The 19627-nt window shown below is 44.3% G+C and overlaps 3 protein-coding genes and 1 pseudogene across 3 annotated transcripts; 3 read left to right on the top strand and 1 right to left on the bottom strand.

Annotated features, from left to right (window-relative positions):
• Positions 1-118: 118 nt before the first annotated feature.
• On the top strand, positions 119-3096 carry LOC101786808 (annotated as a pseudogene).
• A 125-nt stretch (positions 3097-3221) lies between these two features.
• Positions 3222-7221, top strand: LOC101779148 (organic cation/carnitine transporter 7). Its single transcript, XM_004958029.3, has 5 exons — positions 3222-3634; positions 3963-4200; positions 5076-5565; positions 6116-6318; positions 6695-7221. Exons 1-5 carry the CDS (start codon positions 3357-3359, stop codon positions 6902-6904), a joined length of 1419 nt encoding a protein of 472 aa, XP_004958086.1. The 5' UTR covers positions 3222-3356; the 3' UTR covers positions 6905-7221.
• A 3352-nt stretch (positions 7222-10573) lies between these two features.
• Positions 10574-12274, bottom strand: LOC101786414 (GDSL esterase/lipase At5g03600). Its single transcript, XM_004959714.3, has 5 exons — positions 12226-12274; positions 11859-12116; positions 11497-11762; positions 11122-11383; positions 10574-10997 (listed from the first exon to the last, which is right to left on the bottom strand). The coding sequence occupies exons 1-5, from the start codon at positions 12272-12274 to the stop codon at positions 10783-10785; spliced, it is 1050 nt and encodes a 349-aa protein (XP_004959771.1). The 3' UTR covers positions 10574-10782.
• Positions 12275-15652: 3378 nt separating this feature from the next.
• Positions 15653-18467, top strand: LOC101778731 (fatty-acid-binding protein 1). The gene is made up of 4 exons (XM_004958028.4): positions 15653-16088; positions 16178-16427; positions 17221-17312; positions 18009-18467. The coding sequence occupies exons 1-4, from the start codon at positions 15740-15742 to the stop codon at positions 18146-18148; spliced, it is 831 nt and encodes a 276-aa protein (XP_004958085.1). The 5' UTR covers positions 15653-15739; the 3' UTR covers positions 18149-18467.
• Positions 18468-19627: the final 1160 nt, after the last annotated feature.

The raw sequence follows: 19627 nt of genomic DNA, 5'->3' as shown, positions 1-19627 counted from the left end.
GCTATATTCTCTGCGCACCTGAATACTATATTGTTGTATCCCGTTCTTTAGAGTTTGTAAATTTATGGCAAACTGCTCATATTTTTTATGAACGTTGCAACTTCCTTTCTGCCCCGTTCGCCACTCTCCTGTGCTCCCGGCGCTTCGTCCTCCGCTCCGCCTCGGCCCATGGCTAGCCAAGGCGAAGCGGCGACGCAGTACACGACAGACGACGCGCACCCTCCTGCCCGTGTTCCTGGGCACCGGCAGCGTAGCGGAGGCCATGGAAACCATGCTGCTGTCCTTCGTTGGCCCGTCGGTGAAGGCCGAGTGTGTGTGCGTGTGTGTGGGGGGGGGGGGGGGGGGGGGGGGGGTGTTTCCCCCCGCGGCGGAGGGCCTCGTCACCAGCGTCGTCTATCGTCTTCGTCGGGACAGTCGTGGGGGCGTGCGTGGGAGGCCTCGGTTCAGACAGATACGGCAGAAGGTAAGTTCAGAATCTGAATTTTGCGACCGCTACCGTATCTTGTTTTGTTTTCTCATTGATCATAATTGTTCGTTCCCTGTTTCACAAGTGCAGGTTTGGTGTTCTGATCACTGCACTTGTCACTAGCATTTCTGGTTTCCTCTGCGCCTTCTCACCGAACTACCCAACCTTACTGGTTCTGCGCTTTGTCGTTGGCCTTGGGCTGGGTGCTAGCCATGTGCTCTCTGTCTGGTTCCTGGAGTTCGTTCCTGCTGAAAACAGAGGTTCATGGATGGATGGCTTTGCTTGTTTTTGGAGCATTGGAACAATATTGGAGGCTCTACTTGCTTGGGTATTTTTGCCTTCTACCACTCCTACACCTTAAGTACTATCTGAGACATGTTTGTTCTAAGTTCATCATATCCAAGTTTGACTTCCTTGTGACGATTCTTTTCTTTGATCCTTTCCAAATTAAAAAGAATCATGTGATGCACATCCTTTTTGTTTCAGAAATATGCACAGCTTTTTGTAGCGATCTATTAAAAACGACTGAGAAAATTGAGGTACAAGAATGCTCTCTGGGTTAGATGAGCCCATCAAGAAGCTTAGGAACTATAAGAGAAAAGGGAGACCAGACAAAGAAAACAACAACTGATATCACAAGAGAACAATCTCAAGCTGTAGAGTTAAAGACGTTATGATGATTTTATATACGAAAGGCCAAGCAAATTTGAAACGGAGACTCACATTTCAAAATATCAAAATTTTAAAGTGTAAAGGGCATAATAACAATAATTCCGTATTTTTCTTTTTTCAGATAACATGTAAAGATTTTATATATTGGCTATCAAATTCATTACATGTGAATTGTATATGATTAATGCAGGCTGTCATGCCAATACTTGGATGGAGATGGTTACTTGCATTGACCTCCTCACCATATTTCGTCCTGCTTATCTTCTCTTGCTTAATACCTGAATCACCAAGATACCTTTGCTCAAGAGGTAAAATAAATGAAGCTACACTCGTCTTGGAAAGAATAGCAGGAATAAATAACCAGGCTCTCCCTCCTGGCGTTCTAACCTTCCAACTCAAAACAGAGATCTGACAACTTAGATGCTTCCGTTACAACACTTCTACTTATGCCGGAAGATGGTCTTGGAACTGATGAAAACATTAGCTCCAAATCCCACAGCACCAATAATGCATTTCAAGCTCTCTGGCCACGCGACCTGACTGTATCAACTCTTCTTCTTTGGCTAGTCAAATTTGCATGTTTCTTTGCCTATTATGGGATAATATTGCTAACTTCCAAAGTAAGCGATGGCAAGCGGATATGCACATCAGTAGGAACACATGTGGTGCAACCAAAGGACTCCAGTCTTTACATAAATGTGCTAGTGACCAGTTTTGCAGGTAACATTGTGCTGTGAAAAAATCGAATCTTTATTCTGAATGTTTTCTTCGGATTTTCAATCTCTGCGGCTCATGCACAGAATCTGAGTTAATGACATTATCACAAGCCTAGATGAGACACGCTGATTTTGCATGTTGTACATAAACAATCTTATTTTCATTTTCGTGGAAAGTGTTTATTGTTTAATTCTATGATCAGAAGTCAATACTAAAACAAGTAACGGGGAGAGAGAAAAATTGAAGGAGACATTTGGATATTGTGTCAACCCTTATCATTCCTACTTCTGCATTTGGAATTCTGAATCACTGTACATTGTACTTTTTTTTGTTTGTTATACCTTATTTTTAGGAGTATTTTAATCTTACAGCTTCTAATAACATTACTTGAAAAAAAATGGTTGTAGGACTCTTGACTGCATGTAATTTTTTTCTTCCATTCAAAAGCTCTGTAATGCTATTCTCAAAAAGAAAATACAGAGGTATTTTGAGAGCTAAAGCTTGCTTTACTTGATGACAGAGTTTCCTGCTAACCTTTTGGCGGCTCCATTGCTTGACAGAGTTGGTCGGAGAATGTCACTGGGAGGCATGATCTTATTGTGCTGTGCTTTTCTTGCACCACTTGCTGTACAGTTGGGAGAAGGTTTAGCAATCACCCTTCTGTTCTGTGCCCGCGCTTGCATAGAGGGGTGTTTCGTGGTTCTGCTAGTTTATTCCCCAGAGGTCATTTTCCAACCACCACCGAAACTGAATTGGTACCCAATAATTGTAGAATAGCAAACCATTCATTCACCACTGCAAGAATAGTTAATTTTAGGATATGTTGTTAAGCCCCTGGTGATATTCCTGTGAGCCCAGAGAAAAAATGCTAGGAATATATGAATAATGAAGCAGATTTAAGAAAAAAAATCGTGTTATATGAGTACCATGCAATTTAGAACTAAAATTTTGAAAGATGAATGTATAGGGCAATAGACAACATGATTCTAGAATACAATAGACAACCAGTCATTTCATTCAGTATCATCTTTTTGCAGATCTACCCTACATCATGTCGCAACACAGGAGTGGGCATTGCTAATTGCATTGGCCAGGTTGGGAGCATAGTTGCTCCTCTTGTGACGGTTACATTGGTAGAGAATTGCCATCAGAAAGAAGCCGTGTTTGTGATTGACCTGCTGGTCTTTCCTCTCGAGACAAAAGGGCTGAGAAATCCAGTAAAAATTTATACTCGACCATGATGTGTATACTGGAAACAAGCACAAGCACACACGTGTGCGAAATTCACCCGAGACCTCCACACTAGATATTTTTAACTCACTGTGAGTCCTGTCTTAAAAGAAATGCCTCCCTGCACGCCACTGGCTGCATTATTTTGGCGGGTTCCCGCTGCAAGTCACCAAAGCAGGCAGCGCGCTCGCCCGCTCGTCGGTCGTCGCCGTTCACTCTCGCGCGACTCCTCCCTGCCCCCCGGCGGCGCTCCTCCCTTGCTCTCCCCGGCATGGCGGGAGATGCGAGCGGCGCCGAGACCTACACGACAGACGAGGCGCTGTCGCGGCTCGGCTTCGGCCGGTTCCAGGCGCTCCTGCTCGGGTTCCTGGGCACCGGCTGGGTCGCGGAGGCCATGGAGGTCATGCTGCTGTCCTTCGTGGGGCCGTCCATGAAGGAGGAGTGGGGTGTCTCCGGCGCGGCAGAGGGCCTCATCACCAGCGTCGTCTTCGCCGGGATGCTCCTCGGGGCGTGCGTCGGAGGCCTTGGCTCAGATAGATACGGCAGACGGTATGTTCTGACTTCTGTGCTTCAGTTCTTCAGACTTCAGTTCAGTAGTGCTGCAAAATTCTTTCGAAGTGATAGTGGTTCTAGAAATTGGGAGAAAAGGTATTGAAATTCATGCGATTATTTCATTTTAATCTTGTTTTTGTGATCCATGGACATGTGGGATGTGGCAGAAGAAACAACCAAACAGTTACCGGTCCAACCACTCTACCGTCTGTTGTCGTTGAAGAACTTGTCTATTAAATAGTAGTGGATTCCTTTTTTATAAAAAGAAAAGATTCCTGGTGATAACACGCTCTCGTCTATTTTCTATGTTCTCTTTTCTTTGCAGGGCTGGTTTTCTATTCACTGCAATCGTCAGTGGTGTACCCGGTTTACTGTGCGCATTCTCACCAAACTATGCAACATTGCTGGCTTTGCGCTTCGTCGTTGGCCTTGGCCTGGGTGCCAGCCATGTGCTCCCTACTTGGTTCCTGGAATTCGTTCCGGCTGAAAGCAGAGGTTCCTGGATTGTTGTTTTTACCTGTTTCTGGACCCTTGGAACAATATTAGAGGCTCTACTTGCTTGGGTATTTTGCTTTCCTTCACTTCACTTCAGTTATTGTCAAATTATAAGCTTGCGATCAACTTGCTTATTCTAGTTTCATTGATGTGCAGCCTCCCAGCCATAGATGTCAAAAATGGTTTTCATGTATGTGCATCAGAATGTGTGGCAAGTGACATGCCTTAGTTACATACATAATATGCATATTCTAGAGCAATTCTTCATATACTGTTGCTAGGAAGAACAGTTCAACTTTATCAGTTTATATTTTGGAGCAGTTGTAATGTTCCAAAAGCATAACTACTCAAAATCCTAAATAATCTGAATTGCCAACATTTGAAGCATCACTAAATTAGCCCATTGATTGCCATTTAATTGTTCCAGAACTACTCTCATTGAGCAGGTTCATATTTTGCAGAGATCTGCACAGAACATACTAACATGTAGGAAAATTTATAATACACTAATGTTTTCTTTACTACTACGAAGCTGGAATTTCTAGCCAGCATAAAAATGTTGAAGGAGAGCACTGGCAACTCGAACATAGGACATTATGACAGTAGGGAGTCATTTGAAAATATGAACTGCATTTTTTGGAAAAAGAAATAAAGTGTGAATAACATTTGAGGAAAAATCCCAACATTTAGTTCCAGTCTACGGATTGACAGACATTAGCACCATGATTCTTCTTTTTTTTTATTTCTTTCTTTGGCTGTGTGTATCCTGGTAATGCAGATGCTGGGAATATGGTTCGAGGAATTTTTATCACCTCAATGTAAAAACCTTGGATTTAATAAAATTTCCCTTATCGAAAAAAATAGTTCTATCACAGCAACAGCTTCTGGTTCTTATCAGTGTCAGCATTAGTCATATGTGACATGTGCATAATATGTGCTGCAGGCTATCATGCCAATACTTGGATGGAGATGGTTACTTGCATTGTCCTCCACGCCATGTTTCATCCTGCTTATTTTCTCTAGTGTAATACCTGAATCACCAAGATACCTTTGCTCAAGAGGTAAAATAAATGAAGCTATGCTTGTCCTGGAGAGAATAGCAAGAATGAATAACAAGGCTCTCCCTCCTGGCACTGTAACCTCTGAACCAAAAAGGATTGACGATAACTATGATCCGTCTGTTACAACAGTTCTACTGATGACAGAAGACAGACTTGACGATGACACAAGCACCAAATCCAATAGCAAAAGTATATTTAAAGCTTTTTGGTCACGTGATCTGATCAGATCAACTCTTCTTCTTTGGCTGGTCCATTTTGCAAGTCATTTTGCCTATTATGGACTAGTATATCTAATCTCTGAACTAAGCAGTGGTAGGAGTCAACCAAAGGATTCCAGCCTTTACATAAATGTGCTGGTGACCAGTTTTGCAGGTAATGTTGTGCGCTGAACAAAATTTGATGAAAATGATGAATGTTGCCTTCGGATTTTCAGTTGCTGGTGCTAGTTCGAGTTAAGATACGATCACTATCGTGGAAGAATCTTCTGATTTGCATGTTGTACATATTATACCTCTTATTTTCTTGGCAAACCATTGTTGCTCTCATCGTAATTTAGATTTAGTGTTGTGGGAGCCTGATCAATAAATTCATATCCTTGAATCAAATAGCAGATAAAGCAAACAACTAAACTGTTGCACATTTAGTAACTACAAAACATGGTTCTAGACACATTTATTTCCTGTTTTTCTATCTTATTCTGAATAATGTCTGCAACTTGCCAAAGAAAATAAAAAGGATGCGCAATTATTAATTTTATTTAAAATTGTGTTTTATGCAATGCATTATGGACAGGGGGCTGTAGGGCCCTGGAACACGTAAAAAATAAAAATTGTTGTTCTGTTAAAAAGCATTGAAATGCTACTTTTCAAGAAGAGTCCATTGGAGTACTTTAATAGCTAAAGCCTTGCTTTATTTATGGCAGAGTTTCCTGGTCTTCTTTTGGCGGCTCTACTGGTGGACAGGATTGGTCGGAAAGTGATGCTGGGAGGCATGATTTTGTTGTGCTGTGCCTTTCTTGCACCTCTTGCTACACAGTTGAGAGAAGATTTATCAATCATCCTTCTCTTCTGTGCTCGCAGTTGTGTTATGGGGTGTTTTGCTGTTCTACATGTTTATTCCTCTGAGGTCATTGCCAAACACCACTAACTGCTGTATATTCCTATTTTCATATTAGTCTCCATTTGATATGTTCCCCAGAATACATGATATAGTATTGGTACCCACTTACCTTAACTGCAAAACAAATTTTAATATATCTAGTCAGGCCAATGGTGATATGTATTTTGATGCATAATTTTAGATGAGCTCCCATAACCACTAGTGTTATGAGGGACTTTGTCAGAAGTTACATGAATAATTAAGCAGATTTAAGCTAAAAATCGTGTAAGATGAGCATCAGACAATTTAAATCAGTATTATCAGAAAATGCATATATTGTGAAACAATGTAACTATAGAATACGATAGGTTATCTCATCCCATTTTGTGTCAAACTTGTGCAGATCTACCCTACATCTTGTCGCAACACTGGAGTTGGGTTCGCTAGTTTCATTGGCCGAATTGGAAGCATTGTTGCTCCTCTCACGACAACTGCATTGCTAGAGAACCACCATCAGAAAGAAGTTGTGCTTGTGATGGATCTGGCACTCTTTCTTGCCGGAGTGGCCTGTACCCTCTTTCCTCTTGAGACCAAGGGCCGTGAAATTCATTGATATTTCAGGCTTAAAGTAATGTATATATCATCCCATTGGCAGCATTGTTACATTTCTTACACTATCAACTTTGTCAGGCTTGGCTTCAAAAAAACTTTGTCAGGATTGTATAGCCCCTGCTCTGGAGACGGACCTGCTGCCTGCATATGTAATTGTGAATGAAAATAGCCAAATCAAAGTTCCAGATTCGTGTTGGAATATGAAGCTGTACTTCCATATGTAGGCTAGTTATATCTGAACAGATTGCTGTAGCTGTATAAAATTTTGTACAGTTTATATTAATTCTATTTTATAATCGTCAGAATTTATGTTTTCTATGGCAAACCTAACTAACAAACTCTTCCATTCCTGGCAACCAAACTGCCAAAAGGCTAGATAGGCCCTTACACTAAATATTACTACCGTCGTATCGGAATATTATCGTTGTTGACTTTTCCTTACAACGTTTGACCATTTGTCTTATTCAAAAATTTATTCCAAATATACGAAAAGATAAGTCATGCTTAAAAGAACTTTGATGATAAAATAAATCACAAACGAAATAAATGAATGGTCAAACGTCGTGATCAAAAGTCAACAATGGCAATTATTTTGATACGGAGGGAGTACTTTGCCTGGAGGTTTGTGCAATAATATTGTAAGAGGGGACTATCTATTTATCTGTTGTCACTTTTCGAATCATTGGATTAATCCAATAGTTTGGAATCGTCCCTCTAAGATTAAAAAAAAGTGAAATAAAATTGGAAATCTTTATTTGTCTGCTTGAAATATTTTATTTCACTGTATGAATATTTTCTTAATCCTGAATATTGATATATTGTTGCTAGAAAAATCTTCACCCATGATTTTTAAAGAATATTATTTCTCTACTTGGAACGTTTTGTTTTACTGTCAGAACATTTTTTTTCCTTAAGCTAGAATATTGCAAATACAATAGATTTGACAAGAAATATTTCTACAGATAAATATCATTTCTCACATATGAATCTAATAACGCTCACACCTGCTAAATGGGGCTAGACCGCGCAAATGAAAGTCAAATATTCACACTAAATGGGACGACAGATTGGAAAAGCGAGGAAGTGCATTCATAACATTATTTGGCGAATTGGGGTGCAGACGTTGCTTCATATATATGGCACGACACAAGGATACAACATTTTAGACTTGCAAGGAAACAACCACGTATCTTCAGGAAAGATGGAGTCCAAGTCGACAACAACTCGGGCTAAATGCGGTGCCGTTGCTGATCTGGGCACGGACAATCGGCGTAGAGATCAGGTCACATCGATGCACCGCAAAACCTTGTCTATTGCAAGCGCCGCCGCAAGCATCAAATCGCCAAATCGTTCCTCCCTCTCCTGTGCATTTCGAAGTCGGCACCATCGCATCCAATGGTTAAGCACTCAAGATCCCCGTTCGACGAGGCTGCCCTCTCTCGTCGAGCCAAGGCCAGACCGGCGTGCGTCGCCGCCAAGCCGACAGAACCATCCGCTCTTGCAACTACGTCATCCTGGGCTGTGAAGCGCGCACGCGGGGCACGGCGCCGTCGTCACGTTCCGAGACGCTGCTGGGCGGACCTGTCTTACGGACTGGCGGTGGTCATCGCCGAGTACGCGCTCGCGACCGACGTGTCGGACTACATGAGCTCCCGGGCGGTGTGCCGTGAGTGGCGGCGGGGCGCCGGACGCCCCTCGACCGCCGCTTCCTCCCGCGCCAGTGGATCATGCTCCAAGAGGCCACGCCGCCGGGCCCCGGCCGCCACCGGCGTCGCTTCCTCAACGTCTCCACCGGCCAGTGCGTCCAGACAGAGCTCCCGGAGCTCGACGGTCACCTCCTGGCCGGCACCACCACGGAGGGCCTCCTCGCCCTGGTCGACGAGTCCACCCACGTGGTCCGCCTGCTGAACCCGATCACGAGGCAGGTCGCCGAGCTCCCCTCGCTAGACACGCCGATGACCGCGGAGATCGCCAGATCAGTCTCCAAGAATTGTGGTTTCGACTACCAGTACACGGTCTCAGGCATCGGTCTCGTGGGCGACGACTCCATGGTGGCGCTCTGTCTCCGCAGCCTGCTACTCGTCGCCAAGCCCGGGGACGACTGCTGGAAGGTCTACAACCGCGCGCATTTCCACTCAGCCATGTCATTCGCAGGTCGCTTCTACTGTGTAACCGGCGGGGCCGTCATGGCGCTGGGGGTTACGGCCGTAGCTAACGAGCCGCCACGGCTGGAGGCGGTCGCCGATGTAACATTTAGGGTATGTGGGATGTACATGGACACGGTGCACCTCTTGGAGAGCGACGGGCCGGAAGCTGCTGCATGCTGCTCCGCAGCTGGAGAGCGTGGTCCAAGGACGAGAACGACGACTGGCCTGGATGAGGAAGTACCAGGTCTACCGGGTAGATCACGACGCGCACAAGATTGTGCCCGTCCGTGGCCTCGGCGGTCGCGCCGTGTTCGTCGGCAAGGTACGAGCACTGCCCGTTTCCACCGGCGTGTTCCCGTCGATACGCTCGAACACCGTCTACGGGCGCTACAAGGGAGTTGTCGCGTACAATCTCCATGACAGAAAGATAACTGAGCGTTGGAACAGAAGGGATGATGGAGTGGGCTGGACGCGACCGTGTGGTATTGGTCAGGATCTCTACTGGTATGTCTCTAGCACAAACGGCAAGAAGGTCGAAGAAATCAAAACGGGACAGACCTCATGTGGAGTAACCTGAGCTACGTTTTCAAGACAGATGATTCCAGGGGGGGATAGCAAGATGTTATGGATCGCTGCTTCGCTTACTGAAGTTACAGATTTTACCGCTGGACGATCGACATCTAGTACCGGTCGGGGAACCGGTATCACTATAGTTCGGTAAATGCAAGGTATTTTAGTACCGGGCAGCTCAACCGATACATGCGATAGTTAGATATGCTTTCCTTTTGAAGTAAGTTGTGGAGAGCCCTTTAATACCGGGCCGGGCACTATAGGTACCTTTTAGTGCCGGTCACTAAAGGTACCTTTTAGTGCTAGGTGATTGAAAATTTGCACTCGGTACTAATTCCACGCGTTAGTACCGAATCAAAAGCGCTCTGGTACGTGGCGTGGATATTAGAGACTAGGAGAGAGCCGTTTATTGGATTATAATAATCTAGTTATTATCTGAAGGCTGCTTGTTTCAGTGTATAGATTCTAAGGAGGTTTTCATAATCTGAGCACTACCAGGATTTGGCAAATTCCTGTCGGTTCTTGTCTTTCCAGACGGTTTCCACGAAACTTGTCAGTTTTAGGCCGTCAGGAATCCGCCCGCTCTCTAGTACCGGAGTAGAAACAAACTGGGCTAACATGGGTATATTTATGTTTAATTTGTAATTAGTCTGCCACTACACAGCCTTCTACTCCCGAATTGTTTCGTTTTTCCTTCCGCGTTTTCCTGCCACTACACAGCCAAGCACTCAAGGTCCCCGTCCGCGAGACTTTTTTCTTTTTCCGTCCGAGACTTGGCCCCTCTCGCGGTGCCAAGGCCAAGCGGGCAGAGCCCCTCTCTTGTGAGGAACCGAGAATTGAATGTGTTTGCAATCATGCATCTTCGTTTAGAAGAAAAAAAAAGGTTCTTTTTTTTGCAAATGGAGATCATTGCAGAAGTGAACCAGCACATTTATTTGTTTTATTTATCGCGACCGACAAACAAGATGCTCATTCATGGAAGAACACACAAAAACCAACGACGTAATCTAGACTGCTAAATATTCCTACCCAAAATTATCTAGCTAGATATGCATGGAATTTCTATATATGCCTACACCAGGAACACACTCAATCTCCAATAAACCTAACCTAACAAAACTCTTCCATGACTGGCAAGACCCTCTACCAAACTGCCAAAAGGCTAGATGTCCAGATACTCTTTGATGGGGCCTTCGAGCTGCTCCATGACGGCCTTCCATCCTGCCTGCGTCGGGTTGGTGTCGTCCCAGTAGAAGTGCTCGTCTGGTTTGTCGCACAGCGTGTACTGCGGGTTGCCGTCGTAGTCAACCTGCCCACAGAATCCGTCCTCGTCGAGGCTCTCGCAGCACGGCATGTGCCTATGGTAGAACAGCTTTTCTGCGATCAAGTAGTTGCAAAGATCACATGCATCAGCGTGAAATCCTACGACCGTTGGTTTCAAGAGACGTACTAGTATATATGCAGATATCTCTGAAAAATAACATATCTACGCAGGCTTTACTTGTTTTGGGAACGATGATGCTTTTGAAGACGGTGTCGAGATCGAGCAGGAGGACCGAGTCGTCATCGCCTAGCTTGTCCGTGAGATGCTTGTTGTGGACGCCCGTGATCGAATCCTTGGCGCACTTGGTGTAGTTGTTCGACCTGCTGTTCCACGGATCGCAGCCCAGCGGGGGCAGCAGGTTCACCAGCACGCTGTCGACGCCCAGGTCCTCGAGCTGCCTCACGCCGTCGATGATCCCGTCCGTCACGTTCCTGATGTACTGGACGATCGATCGAGCAGCAAAGACACAGAAACTTGTCAGGGATATGCATGCGGTGCAAAGGTTGATTGGTAAGGGGCTGACCGGCTGAGGGGTACGGTGTGTGCACTCACCTTGTGCTGGTCGGCCGCCTCGCTGGGGAAGTCCTCGTAGTCCTCGTCGGAGATGGCGACGAGCGCGACAGACTGGTTGAGGTGGCTTTTGTCGATGATCCCGTGCCGGAGCAGCTTCCTGAACACGTCGATCTGCTTATCCAAGTTCCACCCCACGAGCACGCCGCCGCCGGAGTTGGCGAAGTTCATGCCAGACGACAGGTCCACGCCATCCTCCCGCCTGATCCGTTCCGGCGGAGGAGCCTCCTCCTGCCCCAGAATCTTGGCTGCAAAAATACGGCAAAGGTGAGAGATGATCGAACTAGCTAGTATGTGCATCGATCACTAAGATGCAACAACGGCCTGATCGAGCCTACACGTACCGAGGAAATCAGACTGAACCATGCCGTCGGAGAAGCGGCCGGTTGGTTTGTTGTCGTGGCCCGCGTCCGACATGCCGTAGGGCTCGTACCACGCTCGCGTCTCCCACTTCAAATCGCCTTTCTTGACGTTTCCGGTGTCGGCGAAGGAGTTGCCGAACACGAACAGCTTGTACGATGCATTGCTGGAGTCGTAGTCATCGTCGTCGTCGTCGTCACAGTGGCACTTCCGGGACCGGGACCGGGACTCGACACCAGCGGCTGCGCGTGCAAAGCAAAACAACGCCGCACATAAGATTCCAGCAAGAGATCAATGATGAGCAATCAAGCGAAATGATATATACGATCATCGAGCGAGTAGGGTACGCACCATTCAGGAGGAGGAAGGCGAAGCAGGCGGCGGTGAAGAGGGTTTTCATGGTTGCTGCTCTCTGATGAAAGAAGCAATGGAAGCAAAGGGATCCGGAGCTCCAAAGCTGGGTGCAAACGGCGATGGTGGCTGCACATCTATTTATAGAGGAACACGCAGATGGATAGATACCACAGTAAAGAATCTAAACGGCGCGTATCCTAACAAACGACAGCAAACGCCAGACGGCGTTGTTGCTGTGTATCCCAACAAACAACAGCAAACGGTGAAATTGTTGGCGTATCCGCAGAGGCCCGTCGGGCGTGCACACACAGGGGTGGCCGGCGCATGCAGCATCTTTGAGCTAATAAGCAGGAAAGTGATTAGTTAGGATAGTGCGAAGCGAACAGATCAACAGCTAGCTTATATAATTACTCGTAAACAAGATGTAAAATCCAGTATACAGATACAGGTGCGTGGTTTGAATCTGCTGCGATCTCTAGCTGCTACAGCGCGTTCCCAGCAAACAGTGGTGGTGGTGGTGGTGTGTACTCCGCAGCAATATCCCAACAAACAAAAGGTGCTGGCCGGGGGCAGGTCAAACGGGAGTGAGGATTCGGTGGAGATGATGAACATATCTTAACTCAATGGGACCTGCTAATACCGTGTCAACAATCGGATGGGAGCCATCTTCATTTGTCTATATCGGTTGAGTGACTCCATGAGTTCTTCTTTTTTTCCGAGCTCCCAAAGCTGATTCTTTGCTGAAATCGAGCAGAACCTTTTGCAAACAATTATTTAGAGAGAATTGATTCTTTGCTGATTTCATAAAGTGATTATCTGAAATGAACTAAGGTTGAAAGCTGAAAAAAGTAGTTTCTCTTAATTCTGTAAAGTGATTCTCCATTCTGATTTTAAGAGTTTATACTAAAGAATCAAATAAAATCACTCTCAGCCACAGAATCACTTCTCTCAAAGAATCAGCTCTCCCATAGAGAATCAGAATCAAATGGAGCTCTACCAAACATACCCTCGTAAAGGAAGAAGATAGCCATTTAGCTTCATGACAAACCATTCACCTTCAGGATGTAATCCTTCAACTTATTAATAAAGATGTAAATATGGTATAAGCCCACTAATTTATGAGTTTCATAACAAGTCCAGTGGCAAAAGTTTATCATGGAAAAACTTTTGTATCTTTTTGAGCTGACTTGAAAATTTAGCATGTAATGTCTGATATAGGAGCTTTTCGGACTCGTCGTCGTCGTCACAGTGGCACCGCCGGGGCTCCACACCGCCGACTAAGCGCAGTACAAAACAACGCACGTAAAATCCCAGTAAGAGATTAATGATGAGCACAAGCGAAATGATATGATCGAGCAAAGAGGGAGAGGCTTGCATGCATGCGTACACACCATTCAGGAGGAGAAAGGTGAAGCAGGCAGCGGTGGTTGCGGCTGCTATCTGGCAACCAATCGATCGCAGAAGAAATGAAATGAAGCCGGGCTGCATGGGTGAAAACAACGATGGCTCGGGCACATTTTTATACGGAGGAAACGAGATGGATAGTCTCAAATCTAACGGTGTGGCGACAGGTTGTTACTGTACACAACAACACGATTCCAACAGAATGTTGCTTCGGAGTTTTTTTTCGTAAAAGGAGTTAACATTCAGCCTCTGCATGATTTTTCTTCTATATACTAAGTTTTTATTAACTTTTAAGAAAAAGTCCAAAATACTTTTCTAAGCATGGTGAAGTCTGAATAATCCCTAAACTATTTTTTTTCGATTTACTCCCGTGACTATATGAATTGGTCCAATTTACCTTAATAAGACTATCCTTTTTTATTTCTCCACACATGAAGTTTTAATTAAAATTTTTGCACATTAATAGCACACATAGAAAAATACCTTATGAACTTTTTCATCATATTTTAATAGGGTAGAACATATAATAATATTTATTCTTCGGATATATAATTCTACAAAGTAATTATGAAACTTATAATATGTTAAAATATAAGTTATGTTGTTTCTATAACTTACAATATTTAATTTAAAACTTCAGTTGTACATGAAGAAATAAAAAGATAAATTTTATCAAGAGGTAAATTGGATCATTTTACATAATTGTGGGAGTCAATTGAACTAAAAAGTACTTTAGAGGGTTATTCGTACTTGATGAAGTCATTTGCAAAAGAAAAATATTTTTGAAGCATAATATAGAGTTACTACAAAGTTTTGAAATTAAAACACTCTAAGCCTCCGCACAGCAAGATATACAACCTACAAAGATATATCTGACATTGAATGACAATCGATTCATAGCCTGGACTGCCACCCAGGTGCTAGATTTTTTTAAAAGGGGTAAAAAAAAATTCTTAGCCGCATATACCAAGTATTGTGATGCCACGACTACCGAATCTTGTGAAACTAGCGATATTTTATATACTAAAAGGCATAAATGTTACTTTATATACTCCCTCCGTTTTAAATTATAATTCATTTTGATTTTTCAAGATTCATAATTTTTTCTATCCATCTAGATATATCCTATGTCTAGGTTCCTAACAAAATCTATAAATTTATAAAAATCAAAATGACCTACTATTCAAAATGGAGGGAGTACAAGCTATGGGAGCAAGAAAAACATCATAAAATATAGGATAAAGTATATTTTCATCCCTCAAGTACTACAAAAATGTGATATTCATTTCTCATATTTCATTTGGTGCAAACCAACCCCTTAATTAACTAAACTGAACTGGTGCATTTATCATGCCCACCATAGTTTAATAGTGATTTAGTACCATCTGATGATGGTTTATGCCACGTAATCATCTAACTAATAAAAAAATCAATAAATCCTCTAAATTCCTTATCCCATAAAAAAAATTCGGAAAAATTAATGGAATCAATTCTCAACAAACTATTATAGCATTGATTCAATTCTTAACAAACTATTATAGCATTGATTCAACATTAGATGTTGCTAAGCAGTGATTAGTAAGATAATTACATGGCATAAACCGATGTTATATGACACTAAACCATGATTAAGCTAACGTGGGATGATAAATGCACAGGTATTAGTTAGTTAAGAGATTGATTTGCACCAAATGAAACATAAATAATGAATAATGTTACATTTTGCAATAATTGGAGATGAAAAATAGACAAAGGCACAAGCGTTATTTTATAATATACTAAAATAATAAAAACAAAAGAAAATAGATTAACAAACGGAAAAATATCAGAAAATCAAGCATCCAATATTTTGAGAGCTATTTTTTAAAGTTAATTTTTGTGTCAAATTTATGAATCCTTTTATTAGGATATCAAATACAGCAAATTTCTCAGAAAAACGTTACAGAAAAAGTAAAAACGGGTCCCCCTCGCCACTGCCGCCACGCCCACGCCACATCCGCGCCGCTCTCCCACATGGCCACATCGAGTCCTCCGCCCCGGCACGGCCGCACCTCACTACCCCTGCCCACCAGCCTCCGCCTCGCCTCTCGTCGTCGCAGTCGCAGCCATGGTCTCCCTCCGATTCCCCACCGCCGCCGTCCCCCGCCTCCCGCCAACTCCGGGCCCCAACGGCGCCGCCATCGCCGCCACACTCGCTGCCGCGGCGGCGGCCGCGGTAGCAGCGGCCAGCCTGACCCTCACGGCCAAATCCGCGGGCCGGCCGGTCCCGCACCCCGCCCCTTCCGCCCCTCTCTGGGCCTCCCTCTCCCTGGTCGACGGGGCGGCCCCCGGCTCCGTCGAGCCCCGCACCGGCGTGGCATTCCCCACCGAGGCCTCCGCCGGGCGCCGCCTCCTCGGCGTCGGCCTCCGGAAGACCAGCGTCCTCGGGCTCAAGTCCATCGACGTCTACGCGTTCGGTAATCCGCTAAAACTGACACCATTGATCTCTCCATTGGAAGAAAAGCGCTATAGTAAAGAGGGAATTTTGAAATGTCGCTTTGTGTAGGCGTGTACGCGGATGGCAACGATTTGAAACAGCAGCTGGAGGAGAAGTACCAGAAGTTCTCGGGCTCTGAACTGAAGGAAAATGCTGAGCTGATCAATGATGCGCTAGAGCACGACATACGGATGACGGTCAAGCTGCAGATTGTATATGGGAGGTTGAGCATTCGCTCAGTTCGCAGCGCATTTGAGAAGAGTGTGGGAAGCAGGCTTCAGAAGTTTGGTGGACAGGACACCAAAGAGTTGCTTCAGAGGTAACTGTAATTCAGGTCCCTTTCGGTTGTGTCCTTGTGGAACAAATGCAGAAACTTCTTCGAGGCTTTTGTTGATGAGCTTGCTACAATGCTTGCTTTAACACATACACTTGATTATTTACTTTCCAATAACATAATTTAGTGTCACGGTTGTCAAGTTTGTGTTTGGCTTAACTGAAGAAATGGACCGCTCATAATGCATTCAAGTTCATATTGATCATAGGACTCGCATCATATCCATCTTCACAAACCTTGAATGGGTTGTTTTGGAGCACAGGAAATCTAGTAGGAATTGGTACATTCCTCCAAAATTCCCATTGCATTCATATAGTACAAACAGGAACATTTTATTCATGTCATGTGTAAGCTTGTTAATTAGTTGGGACTAATAGTTTGGTGGTTAATTGTGATCCTTCTGCTGAATGTGAAATTTGTGCTATCAATGATAGGGGACTGATTGCTCACTGATAAAAAAAACAAGGGAAGTGTAAAATAAGGTTCATGCAGATGGTACTTTTAATGTTAATTGCAATATATTTCAGCACAATATGATTAATTGATATGATTGCAAGAATGTCAGTACTTTGCCGTAAGGTCTGGTGTTGAGACTTAATAGGCTCGGTAGATACTACAACTAGACTGTTCAAATTTATAAAGTGTTACGGTGACATGAATGCCTTATTCTAGCTGAGAAACTAAGTAGCTCTTTGCGCAAATGATGCTATTACGTTACTATTGTACATTCAAATTTCATTACCAAGGTTAATAGATTTTAAACCTTGATCTTTCACAGCTTTGTTGCAATTTTTAAGGACGAATACAAATTACCAAAGGGTTCTGTGATTGAACTTTCAAGGGAATCAAACCACGTGCTTAAAATAAGCAGTAAGTTCATTTTATTCTGAAGACTTCCTTTCTCTGCTGTTGCAATGAATATACATGTGTCTGTTACCTGAGTCCCTGGCACAGTCTTTGTTCACAATTTATGAGATCAGCCCTTATCTTTCTACATGCTAGAAGAGTTCTGTAGAGGGAACATCTGATAGATTTTATGTGTCAAACCATCTAACTCTTTTAATGGACTGGGCTAATCAGAAGCTGTTGAATCAGCTAACATAATGCTCCACCTCCATCCTCCACTCTTTCTCGAGCATATGAGAACTCCTGCTGCCAGTGATGCCCCACACCCCACTGTGCCTCTGCCCCAGTCACAGCTACCGTACACCATGGCCATGCCGCCGCCACTCTTTCCACGGCAGATTCCTTCACCACCCTTCCTCCCACCTGCCCATCCTCCTCCCTCGGGCTGCAGTGGTACCACCACAGCCGAGGCACTGCCATATTGCTCCAGAAAATGGCAAGTATTAAGTATTACCATCAAACCTAGTCTCCCACAGCTCCAAAGGTCATGGCTGTACATTACTTAATGATGCATCCCGTGTGTAATGGCATTTCTGCACAGTGATATATTCGTGCATTTTTTTTCTGTGCCTACTATTTCAACTGTTTATGAATTTCTAGCATGAATTAAATTGATGCTCAATGCTAATTATTAATAATTTGTTTTCTCTATGCGTATAGTTGAAGGCGAGGAAGTGGGGAACATCCAGAGCAAGCTCTTGTGCAAGTCTCTCTTTGATCTCTACATTGGAGATGAGCCCTTTGACAAAAACGCAAAAGATAATGTCCAAGAAAATATAGCTAGCATTCTTAAAAGTTAAAGCTGTTTATATCTGTGCCCAATGTTCTTTTCTGTTTGCTTCTATTTCTGGACTTGAACCTCCTTGCATAAAGGAGGCAGAATGAGGAGCTGTTGGGCAACCCAAATACATCAAGAAAGTCTGGGCATCCATGCCGGGTTGAATCCTGTTGTTCAGATTACCGGTAGGTGTATATTCTCGTAGCAACACCGAGTCTAAAAAGAGCTGCTTGTAGGCCCATTTTGCTGACTGATGGGCAGATTTCCGGATGGTACCTCGTTAGTTCTCTGCTGCCTGCTGGGCTCGTGCAAGACTGATTTGCTCTGATTCCAGTATTCCACTGTTTGAGTCTGGTCTGATCTCTGAACTTGCGATGCTCATGCAGTGCTTGCTCTCTATTATGCTCTGCTGGCTTGCATAGCAACAAAATCTGTTGAAACCTTCGTCTGTGCCAGTAGCTCTTACCTGAGCACTGAACATCCTTTTATTTTTTGTTTCTTGTTCTGAACATCTGCAGACGTGTACAACGACAGGTTACGGGCAATACTAAAAATTCCCTTGTATTTTCTGAACTCCGAATCTGACCAAGACCAACGATGCTTCGCCTGAAGGTAGCTTCCTCCAGCAGGCAACCCGGTTCCTTGCCGCTGACGCGCGTGATGCCGATACGCATCCGGCGACACGGATTCGCAAGCCTAACCGATCGATTCCTTTGCACCCCGGGCGGCCCGGGGCTGGACGCCACCTCGTCACGCGGCTCGCGTCGTGCTCGTCGGTTTCCAGCGAGGTTTTCCTTCTGGTCGTTCCTGGTGGCGTGCACGAAATCTCGCCGCCGTGGCTTTCCCCGGCCGGAGGATCGGCTCGTGCGATCCCGGCGTGGCTGGTTGCCGCTCGTCGCCGAGGTCGCCGACCGGCGGCAATGATGGCAAATGGCAACGCCATCAGCCCATCACGTCTCATCGGAGGATAACAGAACAGGCCACGTGAAAATATTTTTTTTATTTTTTTTATATAAAAAATATGGATCTGGGAAGAGGAGGCCGCCGTAAAGACCAAGGAGGACTGTTAGAATAGCAATCATCCATCGATTCGAATTATGTCTTGCTCGTTTGGAATCCAGTGTGCCAAAGTTTTACCATATGGGCAATAAGATTTTGTTTCTCTTTTTTATATAATGTAATTGGTTAGTAGGTGTATATATGAATCAAAAGGTTCGAATATCACCTGATTGTCTAGTGGGGAAAAAGGGATCACTTGACTGTAACAAAGTTGTAATGGGTTGTACTTGTACATGTGGTATGATGGTGATGTGGCTCCACCCAAAGCAGTTTTTTCAATTTTTCTTTTTGTAAAAGAAGGAAGAAGTTACTCGTAACTCCATCCCTGAATTAAGGACGGGATTACTTGCTTTTAACCCTTCAGCTCAAGCAACCACGTCGGTTTTTCCCTCATCAATTTTCGTTGTCCCTCTCAAGAAAACTCCTACCCCTCAAGAAAACT

Source organism: Setaria italica, chromosome II (genome assembly GCF_000263155.2).
Source record: "Setaria italica strain Yugu1 chromosome II, Setaria_italica_v2.0, whole genome shotgun sequence".
Lineage (NCBI taxonomy): Eukaryota > Viridiplantae > Streptophyta > Magnoliopsida > Poales > Poaceae > Setaria > Setaria italica.
Note: the sequence above shows the minus strand (reverse complement) of the source record. Positions and strands in the feature narration are given on the sequence as shown.